Consider the following 20,329-nt stretch of genomic DNA (forward strand, 5'->3'; position numbering starts at 1 on the left):
TATCATTCCCCCGCTTTCTTCCGTGGGACGGTCTTTTTTTTTTCTTTTTTTTTTAAAACTTTATTTAACAAACAATGAGTATATAACATACGAACACATGAAGTATACAAAACAACAGAACATGAACACAAAAAGCCAGGGGTAAAAGAAAAAGGTAACAATTATAAGAATACACGCAAAAATTCACATACATATATTGTTTTGAGAGCCTTTTTGTTGGTGGAGTCTGATATTGATTGTATGTACATTTCCACATCCTTAAAATAATGACAGAAATATGGTGTTTTGTTAGTAATTTGACATTTATGGATACAAAATTTAGCTAAAAGTATTAACAAATGTATCATAAAAAAACATTTATCATACTTCTTGGGGAACTTAAAGAAACAGAATAAAACATTTTCCCATCGTAAAGAAAACTCCCTTAAAATATGGACAATAACAAACCTGCTAAATTCCTTCCAGAATCTCTGTGTAAAAGAACAGTACCAAAAAAGATGTGTCACAGTTTCTGGATGATCCCCACAGAAAGTACAATTAGTATTTATGTCCCTTTTAAATTTTACCATGTAGTGACTGGCTGGATAACATTTATGTAGAATTTTAAAAGAGACTTCTTTCACCTTATTTACAATTAAATATTTATGGGGGACCATCCAGACTGTCTTCCACTTGATATCTGGAACATATCGGTTCCAATAAGATATTATATACGGGAGAGAGACAATATCTTCTTCGTGACTCTTACCCCCTGTGTGCCCCTCTGTGTATTTATGAGCCCTCGTCTCTCTTTGTGTTTATTCCATGTTTCCCCTGCCCGTTATGTCTATGTTCTTCCTGTGCTCTCTCTCTCCCCTCCTGTTTGAATCGCCATGTACTTCCTGTTTTACTTTGTGACTCTCGCGCCTGTATACGTCATGTTATGTTCACCCCGCCCTGTCTCGTTATGATTGTCAGTGTCACCTGTGTTCCCCATGTGCTCCCACTTCCCTCGTTAACCCTCTGTGTATTTATGTCTGCATCTCCCTCAGTTCCGTGTCGCGTTCTCCCTCATGCTGTGTGGATCTCCCTGTGTCTCTCTGCGAGTGCTTAGTTTGTTGTTCCCAGTTTAGTTTTGTATTTCCTGCGATCTGCCTCTCCAGCATTAAAGCTGTGATTTTTGAGTTCATCCCCTGAGTCTGTGAGTTTTGCATTTTTGGGTCCTCATCCTGCCTGCCACACAGCGATCCATGACACCATGTTTATGGTTCTGGTTTTATTTTGCCAGGCCCTTGTCCTGTGTGTGTAACAAACCCCTCAGATTTCCTCATTTCCATTTTGTGATCTCCCTCATACCTGTGTCCTCTGTGTGTTCTATTTCCCAGTTATTGTCAGTTTTTGGGGGACTATTATGACAGAGCTACATGGCAGTACTCACTTTATAGTGAGTTCTGATGAATTCTGCTCTGTTCCAATCAAAATCACAGTATTACTGAGGAGCAGAAATAAATGGAGCTCAAATCTAAACATTCGTAATGAGGAATGAGTGAAGAGTTTTAGAATAGATGTTTTGGCACAGCGCTCACAGCTTTGATCCCTGAAAATTGTTCAGAATTTTAGTGTACTGCTCTCTATTTATGAATTCTCCTACCTGCCTTTCCTTAGTTTCCTTGGTCAAGAAAAGGAGATGGGAAGGAGCTGAAAAACTTTTCATGTACTTGTTACTTCTGTGATGGACTATTGCAATTCTTTATCACTTTCTTCTAAAAGCTCCTTGAGAAGCCTTCAATTACTACAAAACATTGCACCAACACAAACTAAAAGGAGAAGTTATATTTTTTCTATATTAGTGTCTCTTCTTTGCCTTCCTCTTAAATCACAAATTTAGTTTAAAATCCTTCTTCTCACACATGAAAAAGCTAAATGATCAGGTCTCATCACATCTTAAAAATGGGGTGGCTGTGGCTCAGGTGGTAGAGCAAATCAGCTACTGAGTGGAAGGTTTGCGGTTTGATTCTTGGTTTCCCCAGTCTGCATGCCAAGTATCCTTGGGCCCTCCAATGTGTTCATTTGTGTGTGAATGTTGGTTAGATTGCATTTAAGTATAGAAGGAAGTGCTTGTATGAATGAGTGAATGAGGCATGTTGTATACAGCGCTTTGAGTACTCTGGGAGAGTAGAAAAGCGTATATGAGGATCAGTCCATTTACTATTTAAAAATCTAATACTACAATATTATCTCAATAAACAACTTCATTCACAAACCATGACTAAGTTATGCTACTACTACTGACTGAAATTACTGGGGGTCTACCCAAAATGCAATAAGCCTTTCTTCATCCACCTTTTACTCCAAATGTGTGTATACTGCATGTCATTAGTATTTGCTTTTTCTCTCCCATAGTTTGTCTTTGGATTCTCTACACTTTAGTTGATCTTTTTTCTTGCTTCTTTTCCCCCTTTACTCAAAATCTGTCAGATAACCTCCCTGGGTTTGGCTCAGCTGGAGGTCTTGTTGTATTTGAAGTATTTTTGAGGGATAACTTTCACTATGACTTTGGATCACTGGCTACGATTGTAGCAGATATTCACACTACTAACTGAACATCTCAATGTAAACTACATTTAACTGCATAATATTGAATTTTATCAGCATCATGACTAAAAATACCAGCATCACTGAAAACATACCATTTTGTATTACCAAAATATTTTTAAAAGCAACAAAACAGTAGTTGTAAAAACAACAGAGCGAGTTCTTACCTTGTACTTCTATTATGTAGAGCAAAGAAAAAGCAAAAAGGACTACACAACAAGACATTCTCCCAACTGAGCAGTTGAAGAAGGAAGTAGAGTAACATTTTGACAAACCACACCTCTGGGACTAGTAAAACTTTTCTTTTCTGCATTGGTTAAATGAACAGTTGTTACTTTTTATTAAAAATGTTTCACAGAGAAATAAATTAAATAGATTTTAAAGAGGCTTGTTAGCCATATTTTTTCAAGATGAGCAAGGTTATGAGTATTTTAATCAATACAAATGTATCTTTGACATGTGTCAGTGTCAGAAATGGCATCAAAGAGAAACAAAGACATCAAACTAGATCCCACCCGTTTATGACTGGACCAAAGACAAATGATCATGTTAGCAAAGCTGCGTTTTGTAGATTTGTTACAAATGTACAGGCATGCTGATAATGTAGTGTTAGAGTTTCAGTAGATGCAGCTGAGGTTAACATAGTATCAGTAAGACTTAAACCTCAATTGCAGTTTCATTTTAAGTCTTACAGTCTAAACAAACAATTCCACATGAGCATAGCTGACTAAGACCTATACACAATCATTTTAGTTATGTACATCAGACACCAGCAATGCTTTTTTTGCTGTATGTATGTGGATTAATCAACTGATTAAAATAAGAGCATATCTGTCACAGCTAAACACATAACTGGCACACTCACAACAGGCTCAGAGACAAAAATGTTTACAGAAAGCAGGAAAGTGCAAAAGCAGACGAGAATTCCTTATGAGCAGCAGAAAGTTCACATAATGTGAGAGTTTTCCTAGAAGAGCGAGTTCTTCCAGAGATCGTTTTCAGGGTGGATGACGAAAAGCAAAGATAAGAATAAATCACTGAGATGGTCTTTAAAGATACTTTACACTCATAATGTAATTCCAAAACAATTATTTTTCATCTTATTCAGATCCATTAAATTCATGGATCACTTCATTTGTAACTATTAATATTCCACATTCTCACATCCCAGCACTTACCTGCATTGTACCCTACTGTTCCACTTTTTTGTCTGTGATTTCTGCAAGTGTTCAAGGAATAGTAGGCTACCGTTTTTTTACATAAAGAAGAGTTCCTTTAATGTTTGTGCATATCTGGACACATTAATATTATTTAAGCTACAGAGACATACAAAAAAAATTACAGTTTGATTTGTTAAAAATTAATCATCTGTTTTTAAAACTAACAATTCAATGATTTTCAGTGTTTGAGTGCTTTTAGTAGACTCAAAATTTAACACACATTCATCTTAACTTTTCAAGGTACAAATTTACTTCACATACATAAAGTGCTATGTTCTGAAGCAGCAACAGCAATCACGCATGACAGAAAACATGAAATACAAACACCATTACCAACATACAGGTCACAAAAAACGATTCAGGTTTGTCTACTTTTCAGTTGTAGTGCTACTAATTGAACTATTACAGTACATGTTTGGGTTTTTACCAGGAAATGAACCAGTCATGATTCTCTCAACTGAGCAATGAAGAAGGTAGCATAATGTTTTGTCAAACCACACTTATTGGTCCTTTCAAGCTTCTCATTTCGGTTCCGTATTGGTTCTGTTTTTTTAACCTCTTTGGTTCATTTTTTGTTTTGTTTGTTTTTTTTCTTTTTGCATGGTGAGCAGATCAAAAAAAGGAAAGAAGAGGGGGGCAAAGAGATAACGTAGAAAGAGTACAGACTTGCTGATTGTGTGACATTACTTCAGTGTCACAGACAGAGGGCAGTAGGTTGTACATCTGTATGTACTGTATGTATAAGCTGAAGCTGCAAGAGGTGTTGAAACATAGACCTATGAAAAAGGAAACGGGTGAACACAGCTACTTAAATAAGTGTCCACTCATTTAAAGCAGTAAAATTAAGTTTTTCTGAGAGAAATTTGAGAGAAAATCAATTCAGAATTTTGAAAACATAAGATAAACCCTGTACTGCATCTTTTTTTTTTTTTTAAATTTTATTTTGAGATAGTGGCACTCTTGTTTTGCACTGAGAGAAAAGGTATGAAAATAACATAATTAAATTGTGGGAAAAGGTCACTCGTGAACAAGACCCCGAGATACTTAAACTCCTTCACTTGGGGCAGGAACTCGTCCCTGACCCGGAGTCGGCACTCCACCCTTTTCCAAAAATTCTATAAATGTTAACCGATGAAAGTCAGACACTGATTTCAACCATGCTCCAAGGGAATTATTTAAAAAATAAATGCATGAAACAGGCCTGGACAAAAATGATGGGACCCCTAGAAAATAATGTGACCAAAGAGACATGGTCATCCAAGGTATGTCCACTAATTAGCATCACAGGTGTCTACAATCTTGTGATCAGTCAGTGGGCCTATATATAGGGCTCCAGGTAATCACTATGTACATGGTATCTACCACACTCAACATGGACCAGAGAAAAAGAAGGAAAGAATTGTCTCAGGAGATTAGAAAGAAAATCATAGACAAGCATGTTAAAGGTAAAGGCTAGAAGACCAATGTACAAGCAGCTCGATATTCCTGTGACTATAGGTACACATGCTATTCCAAAATTTAAGATCCATGGGACTGTAGCCAACCTCCCTGGATGTGGCCACAGGAGGAAAATTGATGACAAATCAAAGAGACGGATAATCTGAATGGTAACAAAAGATTCCAGAAAGACTTCTAAAGAGATCCAAGGTGAACTTCATGCTCAAGAAATATCAGTGTCAAATCGCACCATCCATCGTTGTTTGAGCCAAAGTGGACTACATGGGAGACGACCAAGGAGGTGTTGAGAAATCAGTTTTACCCCGGTTCTTTTATTCGTCGAGGCATCCAGAGACGGCACCGGAACTCAGTAGTTATTTTCACAAAACCTTTATTCATCTTTATTCATCTTCATTTAAGCATGCACTTCTAGAAGGGAAGACGAGGCCGGTGTCCCTCTCCAAAATCTTCACCCCTTTGTTAGTTACAGTCAGCTTTATAGAAGCGACCCCATCATAAAACCCCCTACGGTGTGCTGCAAACTCTGTCTGTGTCTATGTGCACGAGCACATGAATGCCTACATGTGCGCGTTCCCGCGTGTCTATGTGAGTGCTCGTGTGTGACTGTGTATGCATACCTGTGTGTATGTGTGAGTGCACATGAGTGAGTGTGCGTGTGGATGTGTGTGCGTGACAGTTAAAACACTGTGGGTGTAGGTAACTCCCTAGGTCATAAAACCCATCTCCCTTCCAGACCACAGTTATCCAGTTACAAATGTTGAGACCCCCACCCAAACATTCTCTGGGAAATTTCCACTCAGCTCTCTGTTTTACTTTCACAATTCAAGTGGGGGAGGGGTCTCCTACCATCTACTCCTAAGTTCACGACACAGTGAGGCCTTTATTATATTAAGGGCAGTATCTCTACAATAGTTCTACATTCTATGTTAACACATTTCTAAACTCTAAAATAAGCTAAACACTCCTACAGAGGACACCACTGTTGAAAACAAATCATAAAAAAGCCAGACTGGAATATGCCAAACTACATGTTGACAAGCCACAAAGCTTCTGGATGCTGAGATAATGTCCTGTGGACAGATGTGGTGAAAATTTAACTTTTTGCCAAGGTACATCAGCTCTAGGTTCACAGACAGAAAAATGAAGCATATCTAGAAAAGAAAACTGTCCCTACTGTGAAACATGGAGGAGGCTCTATTATGTTCTGTGGCTGCTTTGCTGCATCTGGCACACAGTGTATTGAATATGTGCAGGGTACAAGGAAATCTCAAGACTATCAAGGGATTCTAGAGAGAAATGTGCTGGCCAGTGTCAGAAAGCTTGGTCTCTGTCACAGTCATGGGTCTTGCAACAGGACAATGACCCAAAACACACAGAAACACCCAAGAATGGCTAAGAGGCGCCCTTCAAACCGGAAACAATTGGAGCCGTTTGGTCATGAGGAGTGGGCCAAAATACCTGCTGAGAGGTGCAGAAGTCTCGTTGACAGTTACAGGAATCATTTGATTTCACTGATTGCCTCAAAAGGTTGTGCAACAAAATATTGAATTATGGGTACCATCATTTTTGTCCAGCCCTTTTCCATGCATTTATTTTTTTAAATAATTCTTTTGAAGCATGGTTGAATGTCTGACTTTCATCGGTTAACATTTATAGAATTTTTATTTATTATTACTTTTGTGAGATTAAAGTCATTTCTGTGACCATTATGAGTTGTTGTTTTTTTCATTGACTGAAGGGTACCAACAATTTTGTCCACATCTGTAAATGTAAGTGGTCTCAGTAGAAAAGATGCTATAAAGAAACCATTCTTAAGGTAAGGGAAACTGAGAGAAACTAAGGATCTTGAACTTGGAGGACATGACAAGAGCTAACGCAGAGAACGTGACAACAAACCGGAGAAAACTGAAGACTTAATACACAGACAGGAAAACGAGAGAATGGGGAACAGGTGGGATAAATGTGACATAACAAGACAAAGGGGAGGCAAAACTAAATACAGTGAACACAGGACAAGGACTATCAAAATAAAACAGGAAGCACGACAAATAATGAGATGTGGACGCAGACACACAAGCTTAACACTGAGAACAGGAAGAGAGACAAACATGGGGGATTGACTGATCTGGAAAGACAGAGAGGGAACATGGAACACGGAAACACAAGAAATGTGAAACACAGGGACAGAAACCTAAAAACTAAAAACTATAACATAAGCACAAAACAATTAAGAGAAGTAAAATCACGAATGACACTAAATCAAAGAATATTAACCAAACTCAAAAACACATAAACACTGTGTTACCAGACCCACAACTATGATACTTCATCTAAAGTCATGTCACATGGATGTTACCAGGGTGTAAATTGTAAATGATGAATCCACTTACATCAGGACAATGCTCAAAATATCTAGTATATAGCAATGTGAAAAAGTACACTCTTATTGCCTAAGAATTAAGAGGTTAAGTAGTAGCCAAGTGATGCTAATCAGTTTTTGGAAAACTAAATTCAGTGTCACTAAACACACTCAGGCCTGATTAATGGCAGAACTGGTGATTCACTTAAATAGAACCTGTCTGCCAAACTGAAGCAGGCTAAGATCTCAAAAGGCAACAAACCATGCCACGATCTAAAAAAACCCAAAAAAAACCACACCTGAGAAACAAAGTCACTTGCATCTATTATTTTGTAAAGGGTTACAAACATTTTTTAATACTTTGGGATTAGGTGAACCACAGTGAGAGCCATTATACACACATGGAGAAAAGCTGAAGTTTCCCAAGAATGACCAGCCAGCCAACATTACTCCAAGAGCGCACCAAGAGTAATGTCACAAAAGAACCCAGAACAGCATTAAAGAACTCCAAGCTTCACCTGTCTCAGTGAAGGTCAGAGTTCATGATTTGACAAAACAAAGAGACTGTGGAATAAATAGCATCCATGGGAGAGTTCAAGGAGAAAACCACTGCTGATCAAAAAGAATACAAAGGCTTCTCTGACATCTGTGAAAAAACAAATGAAATTGAGAAGTGTATACACACACACACACACACACACACACACACACACACACACACACACACACACACCTATGCACTTATAATTAGTGTTACATGCCTCTGGTTTCATGTGGTTCATGTGACATATGCTTTCAGGTGCATTTACAGGCATCCAATCGTAAGTGGGAAGCATGTGATCAGTGACCTTTAGAAGATATGGGTTATCATACAGGTGCCAATGTGTATGGACAAAGGGGACAGACACTATATACTGTAGTTAAAAGCGTCTTGATGTTCTTCCTTATTGCATGTAATAGGAATCCATGTACATATGTGAAGGTCTGTCAAACTGACTTGGTGTTCATCTCTTTATTGTTTCAACTGCTACAAAGAAAACACATCATTACTGCAGTCAGTCTGACTAGACAAACAAAAAAATACAGAAAAAATTGCTTTTGTTTTCTCCGTCGCTGCCACAACTGTACACAAGCCCATACAGACTATACACTTATGGCTACTGTTTTTTACAACCACGTGACATTTGTGAAGTTTGAAAAAATGGCCATTGGTAATTTAATACCAAAGTCTATTTATCTGTATGATTAGCTGTGTTGCACAGTGTGATAAAGGGGATGTTAACTAATCTGCCTATAAATGGTTTAAATGCAGTTTAAATGCATTCAAATAGATTGGCATCTCATTTAAGACTTACATGTACTGTGTTAGTTCATGTATTCTCCTCCTCTTTGAGACTTCTGCCATTTTTACCTGGCTATAAATAGTTTCACATTTTCAAGACTGTAGAATATTTTTAAAGTTAAAGAGCACTGCACTGGTTTTATTATACACAAATCCAAAGCAGTTAGAGTACAATTAAACAAAAACAAAACCAACAACAAACAAACAACCTTTATTTGTCACATGCACAATCATACAAGATGCAGTGAAATGCTTGTGCGGACACATTTACTGATGCAACAACCATTATATATGATAAAAAGAAACATATACACGTGTAATGTACTGTTATTAATGTAATAACATTACAAACTAAATATTGCAGATATTTCACAATATTCTGCAGGCACATACACTCATTGGTTCTCAGCTGAGTCTACCCACTTTGTTGGTATGTCTGTAAACTCTGTGTATTTCATTTTCTCAAAAATAAGACTTTGAAAGAATAAAAATTGGGTTAACTAGCTGTGTTAATTCAAATTAAGATAAAAATTGAGCTATCTTTAAGTTAGACCACAATATCATTCAGCAACCAGCCTCTCGTGTGTAAAGTGAGCTACATGTGAGTGAACAGATCCATATGCTTTCTGATTAATATGTTTCTCTCTTGGTCAGAGTAACATGAACATCCACATTTTGCACACATGGTACATCAGTGACCTCTGTTGATCATTATAAATACAGTTATTGGTTTTCTTCAGCTCTGGGTGTTTGTTGTTGGACTGTAGAATTGGGCTTTGCAGCTCTGTCCACCTGAGCATACACCGTCTCTGGCTGGGGGATGTTTTCAGTCTTAGTGGATTTTTGTCCAGTATGAAACTCCACCAAAGCATAAGTAGATGTTGGAGAATTACATGATTCATGTCCTGCGGGAGTCTGATTTTGAGTCTGGCCTGGAATGATGTCCTGGAAATAAACCAAAAGTGCTTTGTTAGGAAAATGTCATAGTCATGATTACTTTATCTTACATGTGTTATACAATAATAAGCCAGGAAGTCTGAATGCAAGAAAATATCACAAACGGTGATGTCTAAATGTGACAAGAACAAGCATAAGGTTGGATCCGCATAAGCAAACTAGATGGAACAGTTGGTGTAGAAAGGAGATGGGGTTGATTTTAGAAAGTAGTTTGTGAAACAGTTTTGTTCATGTGTAGTTGCAGACTTTAGTCCAGTTAAAAATTTAAAGGATTTTGTACAGAAACAAATCTGTTTTCAATAATTTAATTACTCACAATTAAACCATTTGTTCCTACAGTTTGACTAGCAAAGTGGGAGAGGTTCTTCTTCTGTTTTTTTTTTTTTGGTTTGTTTTTCCAAAAAAAGTTTCCGCTTACCTCAGGAACCGCATATATAGTATTTTCCTGGTTCCCTCCTTTACTTTTACCTGTAAGTCAGTCATAGAAAATATAGATTGACTTGCTTGAAATTTAAGTTCTTGCAGGGTAAATTTTATTTCCTTATTAAAGTGTTACATTTACATCTTCTACTAGGTGATTTTTTTAGTACATAAAAAACAATCTCACTGTAGCCAAACAGAAGTGATATATTGGACTAATACAATAATATTTATTCCCGATTTTCTATCTTAACGCATGCTAGTTAAACAGAATTTTTTGATAAAAACCCTGTTCTGTCAGTAGACTGTAAACAGATCAGTCTGCTTTAAAAAAAAAAGTGAGAGAGAAAAATAAACTCATCCCTCTTTGCAGTCAAAGTTAATTTGATATTTTTATAGCTTTCATTAAGTGTGAAAAAACATGCCTATGGAACCTGTCATAGTCCCACACACACACACACACACACACACACACACACACACACACACACACACACACACACACACACACACACACACATACACACACAGACAAGAACAGCAGCCATACTATTGTAATGACAAAACTGTACCCCCACATAGTCACAGAATATACACTACATATCAATTTAACACTGACATTTATCATCTTTTATAATATTTGAGTAGTTTGAGGTATATTTATGATATATTTATAGACAAATTGCATCTTTACATAGATAATGCAAATTTCAATTGTCTTTAATGGGTGGTGGACATCAAGGTTGCCTTTGAATTGTTGTAACCATCATTACACGACCTCCTAAAGCTAACAAAACAATGTTTACTGTTCCAATGTTTTTCAAGTCTATACTTTAACATGTACACTGGTACAGCTAGGGACAAAATTAATTCAAGAATTTCCTTCTGAACACTTCCCCGTCTTTGTTTTATAATTTTAATGGCTTTGTTGTTATTTATTTTTATTTAATATTGTTATTCATTTTTTATTTACAGCTTAAATCTCCCATTCCACAGTGAATCAACACAGTTACAAACACACTCACACAGAACATACACAAAATAGATCTTTACTGCTGTACTAAAGTATATCTTCATCTGGGCTCCTGCCATTACCTAATCATATGAGAAATGTGTATTTGTATAAACTGTGTGCTTAAATGCAAAATATAATTTTTGTGTACTTTACATATTACCTAATATTACCTACATATTACACTAAAAACAAATATTGGAACTTACATTTCATTATTACACAAAGGGTAATGAAGAGAATCAAGAAGACAACAGAAGTCGAAGCTGCAATTATGGTGGCTCCACTGGGAGCTGTAATGAAATTAATTATATCACAGAAATTTTGGTTAAGTACTGGGATTTATTTGCAAAGAAGAAGAAAAAAGTATTATAGCAGTAAATCTTTTACTGATCACTACAATATTACATTTCACATCTCTGGTTGTGGCAGTTTGCTTAAACAAGTTCTTTAAGAAGGCAATACAGATTTTTTGACAACCATTCAGTCGGTGTTTAGATCACACCTACATTCAATCATCAGTTGAGTTAACCCCATAAACTACATGTTTTTTGGAGAAGTAGTTCGACATGGGGACAACATGCAAACATCACACAGCAAGGTCTTTAGAATGTGGTTATTTTAGTTTTTCATTCATTATGACCGTCATTCTCACCTGTCTCTGTTTCACAGTAAGATTTGAGCACCTTCATGGTTTGCTTCCAGCTCACTTGGTTGCTGTGATTACAGAAAATGGTGTCTTGCTGCAGGTAAACACTTAGAGAGGAAAAATTTTTTGTGGCCTTTTCTCCTGCATGAGAGCAGTTTTTACCATCACATCTAAAACTACTGCTGATGTTAAAGTCCACTGTGCTGCAGGTCACAGTCAGGTCACAGGAGTCTGAGCTGTTGGACACAGGGTCCACTGTCAGGTCAGCAGGAGTCACTGAATCTGGGGAACAACGGGTGTGAAAGTATTAAAAACAGGCCTATGATGTGTGAACATTTCAAAATAATGAAAAGAGAAACCTACCTTGAACTATGACCTTGTATTCAGCTACCCTTTGCTCTTGTTCGCTGACCACAACTGCTTTATAATCTCCACTGTCACTGTCTTGAACATTCTTTAATTTCAAAGAGCAATTTGGTCCAAACACCTCAACCTTTCCTGCATATTTGTTATACACGACTGGATCATTATTAAAAACACATTTAGCTATATTGTTATTGGAATTAAATCTCCAGAACAAATCTGTCTGTTTGTCAAGTTTAAAAGGTTTCTCTGTATCCAAGTGTAAGTCGTTTCCATGCAGCACAAACACATGTTGGAGACCTAAAAGAAAACAATTAAAATTTTAATTAAGACTTTAACAACACTAATGTCAGAATTGTGTGCATGAAGCTACATATTGAAAAATTTAATATAATGACAACAAGATCACAAAAAATTTATGTGGTATAGTATTTCATTCTCCTGTCCAGAAAACAAAAAACATGTCAGTGTTGACTGTGAGGCAGGCAGAGTCAGACCCAAATGCAGGATTTGAAAACAAGGGAGGTAAACTAAGGCAGTTTTATTGCTGAACTTAAACATAATACAGAATAATGCAGACTGAAAAACAAGGAAAACATAAGTGTGTTGATGCATGTCAATCATCCAGGTAAGGAAATCCCAAAAAGTTGATTCTATTCATTTGGATGCAGTGTTTTTACTGGAAAAAACATTTCATCACTGATCCAAGACTGAAGAAGTAAGTAAGTAAAATTTATTTATATAGCACATTTCACAGATAAAAATCACAAAGTGCTTTACAATAAGATCAGTCATACAAGTTAAAATTAATTAAAAGCCCGTTTGTATAAAAATGTCTTCAGCTGCTTTTTAAAGGAGTCAGTAGAGTCTAGACAGCGTAAAGACAACGGCAGAGAGTTCCACAGCCTAGGTGCCAGTGCCTGAAAAGCTCGATCCCCACGTGTTTTAAACCTAGTACGTGGGACCACCAGTAGCCTCTGACTTGAAGACCTAAGTGCTCGGGATGAAGCATGAGCATTTTGTCACTTGGATGAGTGACAAAATGCTTCTCTTACTAAAACCTTTATATCCAGATGAACAGAATTAAACTTTTGGGTAAATCTATGAGTCTTCATGGAGAACAGACTGCAAGGAAGGACACAACAAAGGACAAGAGGAGACAGAGACAATACATAACAAGGGAAAACACGACAGGTGGGAAGATAACTGAAACAAATAATTAGACACCGGAAGAAGAACAGAAGACATGAGCCAATTGGTCACCAAAGTAAATAAGGAAATGACTAACACTGACCTGGAAACCTGAACTTGACACAGACAGAAGCCAAAGCATGAAAAGAAGTCTGTTCCAGAAAGGAAGACTGGGACAGACTGAAGACAGAAGGGAATTAATATCGTCTAACAAGGAACCAAGAACTCGAATCAAAGCTAGCAAACAGAAGGATCAAGAAACAATATCGCAAACGTTATACAAGGCTCAAACATAGATCACGCTTTAAAAACCAGAAGAGTATTACCCTGGCAGTACCCTGACAGAACATCGAAATAGTGAGAATACAACAGCAATGCCCCTAAATCAAATGCAGCTTTTTATTATTTATTTGTTTGATTATTTTTATTATTGTTTAGTCAGATCCAACTGCTTGCTGTCTACGATCTCCAGAAAATGGTGTGGGCTTCACACGGCAGATAAACCTGGTTGTTTGGAGTTACAGGTTACATCCCACGGTATGAATGAATATATCAAACCACATGAAACATATCTATGCAGGGTTGAGACCAGGAAGTAGAGAGGCAGTCTTACATATCTCTCAGCTGCTTACGTCCTCATTAAATGCCCACCAAGACCCCATCCCTACAGACACTGTGTTCTCACAGGCCACAGAATATGAACCAGAAAACAAAATACCCTCAAAATTCATAAATAAAAAATATTCAAAATGATTTCCAATACACCAAAGAGGAAAACTGTTATGTATTAGTTAGTGAATATTTGGTCAAAGTTCATGGTGGTGAATGATTTTAATAATCAAGTCTTAGTAACTGCCAAAATCCTCAAACACATCTGAAAACAGAATTTCACTCTAGTTTATACATCAACCAAATACGGAGCCCTGAAAGGGACATGGGAGAAAAAAAATAAAGTTTTGCGAGATCTCGCAAATGTTTTGGCCGCATTCTGGGATAGGTTGGGTTATGAAGGATAAATCGTCATGTCCAAATTCATGGGCTGGCCTTCGCGGTCTATGTGGGCCGGGTCCTCAGAAGGTCAGGCCGGAAGTAAACGGCTGTGAGATTGGACGGTCTAGCCTTCAGATTTGCGTCACCGCTGTGTCGGTGGAGTTTATTAAACTCGACCGTCTGCTCCTTGCTATCTAAAATATAACAGGACACTGGTGTAAATTCTTGACCAATGTTCCCTCTAATGTTTCATGTGTCTGAGCGAACACACAAACTTCTTCTAATTACTTCTTTTAATTAACTGCTTTAGCCCATTTACAATGAAAATTAAAAAAAAAAAAAAAAGCTTGTGTAGTATGTTAACACTATTGGAAGTAAAAATAACTTAAAGTCCAATTTTGAAAACACAACTTTCTATTTTATTTTTTTTATAAAGCTCTGACTTGTATTATGAGTATGAGTCTGTAGTCTGGGAGAGTCCTGTAACTCTCTGTCTGCAAAATACAGTAAATAATGACCAATGTTGGAAAATTAATTATATAGTTACTTCTTCAAAAAAGTTACTGAGTTTTGCAAACAACAAAGTTTTTTGCAGCTGTTTACCTAAAAATGCAGCCAAGGTGTTTTTTTGATTTTTTTTAAATAAACATTTCAAACTATTTACAGAACAATCAGCTGTTCTGCATCAAATTTGATGCCACACAAATTATTTGCGCCACTCCAAAAAATAATTTCTGTCGACTATGCGATAAAGGAGAACATCACAGCCTGATACCTGCAGGCCTGACAACAGGAGATGTATCACTCCTGTAACACCTGTAACATTCAGCAGTCGCCTCATTGTTCTGACACACACAACAAAACTATTGACTACACTACACACTAACTACACAAGATTTGCGCTAAACGTCGCAAATCTGTCACATCTCAAAACACTCCTAAAACTCCCCTTCCTAAACAACTGTTGCCATATCATTTTTTGATTGGTTGACATGGTACATTTTCCGACCAATAGGAAAGGGTGGGGTTTTTTTGGTTTTGGCTTTTCTCACAGCGAGAGCGCTTTCGAGCGTTTCCCTTATAAAACGCCGTTTTTGCTGTTTCTTCCCGCAGTAAATATAAACAACGATAGTATTCAGGAAGAAAACCAAACATTACATATATTTTTATCATAACTCTGGTTTTACGTGGCCTTTAAAAACTGGTATAAAGTCCACAACATGTACAACCACATCTCCAATGGTTGTACATGTTGTCATTAACGTGGCTTCACTCCACATCAGCCACGCCGCTTTGCTAGCTAAAACTCCGGTGTCGGCACATGAGGACGCTGTCATACCCTGTTAACCACGTTGATTAGCTGCGTATATACGAATGTGAATCGCATCATTGGCTGGACTATGGGAAAGGTGGCATCGCTCTAATCCCATACAGGAGCAGCCAGTCACTTAATGACTAACACTGCAAAACTGAATTGTTAAAGTTTTAATTTTAATTTCAATTCAGGTTAGTTTTTTTTTTTCGTGCGCAACGCAGATTTTCTGTGCGCAGAGACCGTGCCAGCAGTGCGCAATTGCGCACGCGCGCAGCTTAGAGGGAACTGCATCAAGGATTCTCCTTCATACAATTTAGAAGGAATAACCTAAAAAGGAAGTGGCTTTCCAGCAATGTGGAAGACTGTTGTCTGAAAAAAATAATAAAGTAATCATTAATATTCAGGTGGAAAAATAAGAAATAGTCACACATTTCTTTTCAACACTGTACCTTGCTGGCAAAGACTGAGAGCTCTGTTAAGCCTTGTGCTACTTATTATAAAAAATAATTAATCACAGCCTTCCCATATTTATTAACTTCGGATATATTTCTAGACTGCTTCTCTCTCATTGATCTCCCTCAGCTATAACCTCAGTAATTGCTGTTTGTTGGACCTGTTCACATAAGTCTTGCCATTAATTATTGCTTTAGTTTGGGGGTTTTTTTGTTTTGCTCTGTTGTTGTTGTTGTGTTTTTTTGGGGGGGGATATGATAAATTGATTATATTCTATTTTTTATTTATCACAGGCGTTTAAGATGGCTGCAAATAAACTCATAAAAGTCCCATTCTCAAAGCCTTGGCTACTTATGGATAAGTGTCATCTTCCTTTAAGAAAATACATAAATAACAAGTTGTTGTAAAAGAGCTATGTGAGCATTTGCAGAGATTCATTATAACACAAAATGGCACTAATGAATGATTCTTTGGCCTCTGTGCTTGTCCTGTTAGACCTCACTGCAGCATGTGATACGGCCGATCCCAACATCTTACCAGAGCAGGGCTCTAGAGTGCAACCAATTTTGTCGCAAATGGGACCTAAATTCTCAATGGTGCGAATAAAAACAAAATCATAGGTCGCACTGGTGCAACCAGCCATTCCAGTTTAAAAAAAAAAAGTTTCTGCAACTCTCAAAGTCTCTGTTTGGCCAACAGCAGACAACTTGACCATTTCGTGGCCTAAACCAATTATGAAGGTGCTGCTTAGATTAGCTGAATGAGCCGCTGAAGCGTCGCAGCACCGAATCCGTGCTGCACTGTTCGATCAATTTGTGTGTCACACGTGTCTCTGCACAGATGCGCAGAAAGAGGAAATGACGTAGGCAATTGCCACAACAATCCAAAAGCACGCAACAACAGCTGCACATTCCACCAATGTGCCAATGTTCTACCAAAAAAATCCTAGGTCGCACCACTCTGAAAGTCTCTGTGTGGTCAACAACAGACACACATCATGCCCATATCGTGGCCTAAATTAATCATAGATAGCCAAGGGCAGAACTTCTCAGATGCCCATGACCCATGATAAGATGTTCAGTTCGAAGGCTTTGAAGCATTTTTAATTCTGACTTTCTTTTTATTTTATATATCTTGAGATTTAAGTTTAAATTTCAGCTCAATGAAGCACTTAAAGCACAAGAGTTTTTTAGTACCGTATTTTTTGACAATAAGGCGCACTTGAAATCATTAAATTTTCTCAAAAGGACGCCTTATGTATCAGTTCTGGTTGTGCTTACTGATCACAAAGTGATTTTATATGGTACACGATGCTCAATAATCTGTCAAAATGTTTTAGTACGACTTTGGTAAGCTGCGAAGCCGCACCGCTTGACGGATTGTCGGAGCAACATGGCTACCGCAGTCAGGAGCCTCTCGGAGCCGTGCTTCCACATAATATTACCGTATTCTATGTTCATAAGGACCCCAAAATGGCAGCTGTTAAGAGACATGCTTACGAAGCGGATTTCAAACTCTATCAGTCACGCAGTAGAACATGGGAATAGAAGAGCTGTGAGAGAATTCAACATTAATGAATCAATGGTACGGAAGTGGAGGAAGCAAGAAGAATGAGTTGAGTAAAGTTTTGTTTCGCTTAATGCGTCTTATAATCCAGTGCGCCTTGTGGTCCGAAAAATACGGTAACTTATCTGTCCTGTAGAACTGTGCTCCAAATAAAGAACTTTGTGTTGACAAGATTGTTAGTTAATCATTCACAAATCAATATTGTCTGTATAGACAGCAATTTTGTTTTAAAGTGAACATGTAAAACTGCGGTGTTAAGAGATGTAGTTGAATAATTTGGGTGCACCTAACTTCTGTGCTGGCGCACCTAAGAGAAAAAGTTAGGTGCACCAGTGCAACTGTGGCAAAAAGTTAGTCTAGAGACCTGTACTACAGATATCAAAATATAGCAATAGAATACCTACTGCACTGGGTTCATATTTATTTTATATATGAAACACTGGATTTATTTTTATTGTTATGAAGATGATACCCATTTATTGTTAATCGGTGAAAGCAGATCATATCCCTAGCCCTATATGAATGGGGTTACTGTGGTCTCCAGTAACCCAGTATTGCACTCATTAAAAAAAAAAAACTTAGGACTGCCTTATTTCATCTATGCAATATTGCTAAAATAAGAAACTTCTTGGGTCATTTCAAATAGTCCATTTTGCTTAAGAAGGTCCCTAAATGACTCAAGTGACCTATCTGAGTATCTGTGTGGTGGACATATTAAGAATTGTTTGCTCTGTTCAGTTCCAAAGGAAAAGAAGCTTCAGTGCTTCCTTTATTAATTTATTACTTTAGCAAAGGATGCACTGTGATCATACTTTATGAAATAAGAGGAGAAAATGCAGTCCCATAATTGATAATGTCAGACCAGCTGAGCATTCATGAAAACAAATGATTGGACGGTGGCGCAAAGTAGCACAGATTATTCAAACATTAACTATAACTCCATATTCAAATTCCTTCCATAACGTGCTAAATGATATAAAAATTTTAAAAACAATATGTTAAATTAATGCTGCTGTAATAAAAGCTGCTTGTTGTCAAGTTGTTGTCTTGCATTAACAAGATTGATGTAAGATTTCTAAAATAAGATTAAGATATTTATTAACTGATCAAAGTGTGTTTAAGGCTCAGTATAATACAGTTTGTATCCTCATAAATGCATTTTTGCCTCAGATTAGCTGAGATAAGAGATAAATTTTTCATTCATTATGACCGTTATTCTCACCTGTCTTTGTTTCACAGTAAGATTTGAGCACCTTCATGGTTTGATTCCAGCTCACTTGGTTGCTGTGATTACAGAAAATGGTGTCTTGCTCCAGGTAAACAATCAGAGAGGAAAAATTTTTTGTGGCCTTCAAATCCTTTTCTTCTGCATGAGAGCAGATTTTACCATCACATCTAAAACTACTGCTGATGTTAAAGTCCACTGTGCTGCAGGTCACAGTCAGGTTACAGGAGTCTGAGCTGTTGGACACAGACTCCACTGTCAGGTCAGCAGGAGTCACTCGATCTGGGGAACAACGGGTGTGAAAGTATTAAAAACAGGCCTATGATGTATCAACATTTCAAAATAACAGTGAAAAGAGAAATCTACCTTGAACTATGACCTTGTATTCAGCTACCCTTTGCACTTGTTCGCCGATCACAACTGCAGTATAATCTCCACTGTCATTGTGTTGAACATTCTTTAATATCAAAGAGTAATTTTGTCCAAACAACTCAGCCCTTGCTGCATATTTCTTATACACGATTGGATCTTTATTAAAAACACATCTAGCTATATTGTTATTGGAATTAAATGTCCAGAAGAATTGTGTCTCTTCGTCAAGTGTAACAGGTTTCTCTATATCCAAGTGTAAGTCCTTTCCATGCAGCACAAACACATGTTGGAGACCTAAAAGAAAACAATTAAAAAGTAGAATTAAAAAAAATTAACAACAACAATAACAACACTGATGTCAGAATTATGTGCATGACGCTATATATAGAAAATTTACTATAATGACAGAAGGTTATGTCAACTTAAGATCACAAAAAATTAATGTGGAATAGTATTTAATTCTCCTGTCCAAAAAACATGTCAGTGCTGACTGTGAGGCAGGCAGAGTCAGACCCAAATGAAGGAGTTGGAAACAAAGGAGGTAAACTACAAGGCAGTTTTATTGCTGAACTTAAACATAATACAGAATAATGCAGGCTGAAAAACAAGGAAAACAATCTATAAGTGTGTTGATGCATGTCAATCATTCAGGTAAGGAAATCCCAAAAAGTTGATTCTGTTCATCTGGGTGCAGCGTTTTTACTGGGAGAAACATTTCATCACTGATCCAAGACTGAAGAAGTCACTTGGATGAGTGACAAAATATTTCTCTTACTAAAAAAATTATATCCAGATGAACAGAATCAAACTTTTGGGTAAATCTGTGAGTCTTCAGGGAGAACAGACTGCAAGGAAGGACACAA

General features: G+C 37.2%; 1 protein-coding gene across 1 annotated transcript; it reads right to left on the reverse strand.

Annotated features, from left to right (window-relative positions):
* Window positions 1-9,148: 9,148 nt before the first annotated feature.
* Window positions 9,149-19,797, reverse strand: LOC113010766 (uncharacterized; the record flags this gene model as incomplete). The annotated part of the gene is made up of 7 exons (XM_080293027.1): window positions 9,149-9,898; window positions 10,329-10,378; window positions 11,552-11,635; window positions 11,998-12,273; window positions 12,355-12,654; window positions 19,092-19,376; window positions 19,461-19,797. Coding segments are annotated over 7 exons (1,554 nt in total), but the record flags the coding sequence as incomplete, so codon positions are not given.
* Between the last annotated feature and the right edge of the window lie 532 nt (window positions 19,798-20,329).

The sequence above is a fragment of the Astatotilapia calliptera genome, chromosome 18 (genome assembly GCF_964374335.1).
Source record: "Astatotilapia calliptera chromosome 18, fAstCal68.1, whole genome shotgun sequence".
Lineage (NCBI taxonomy): Eukaryota > Metazoa > Chordata > Actinopteri > Cichliformes > Cichlidae > Astatotilapia > Astatotilapia calliptera.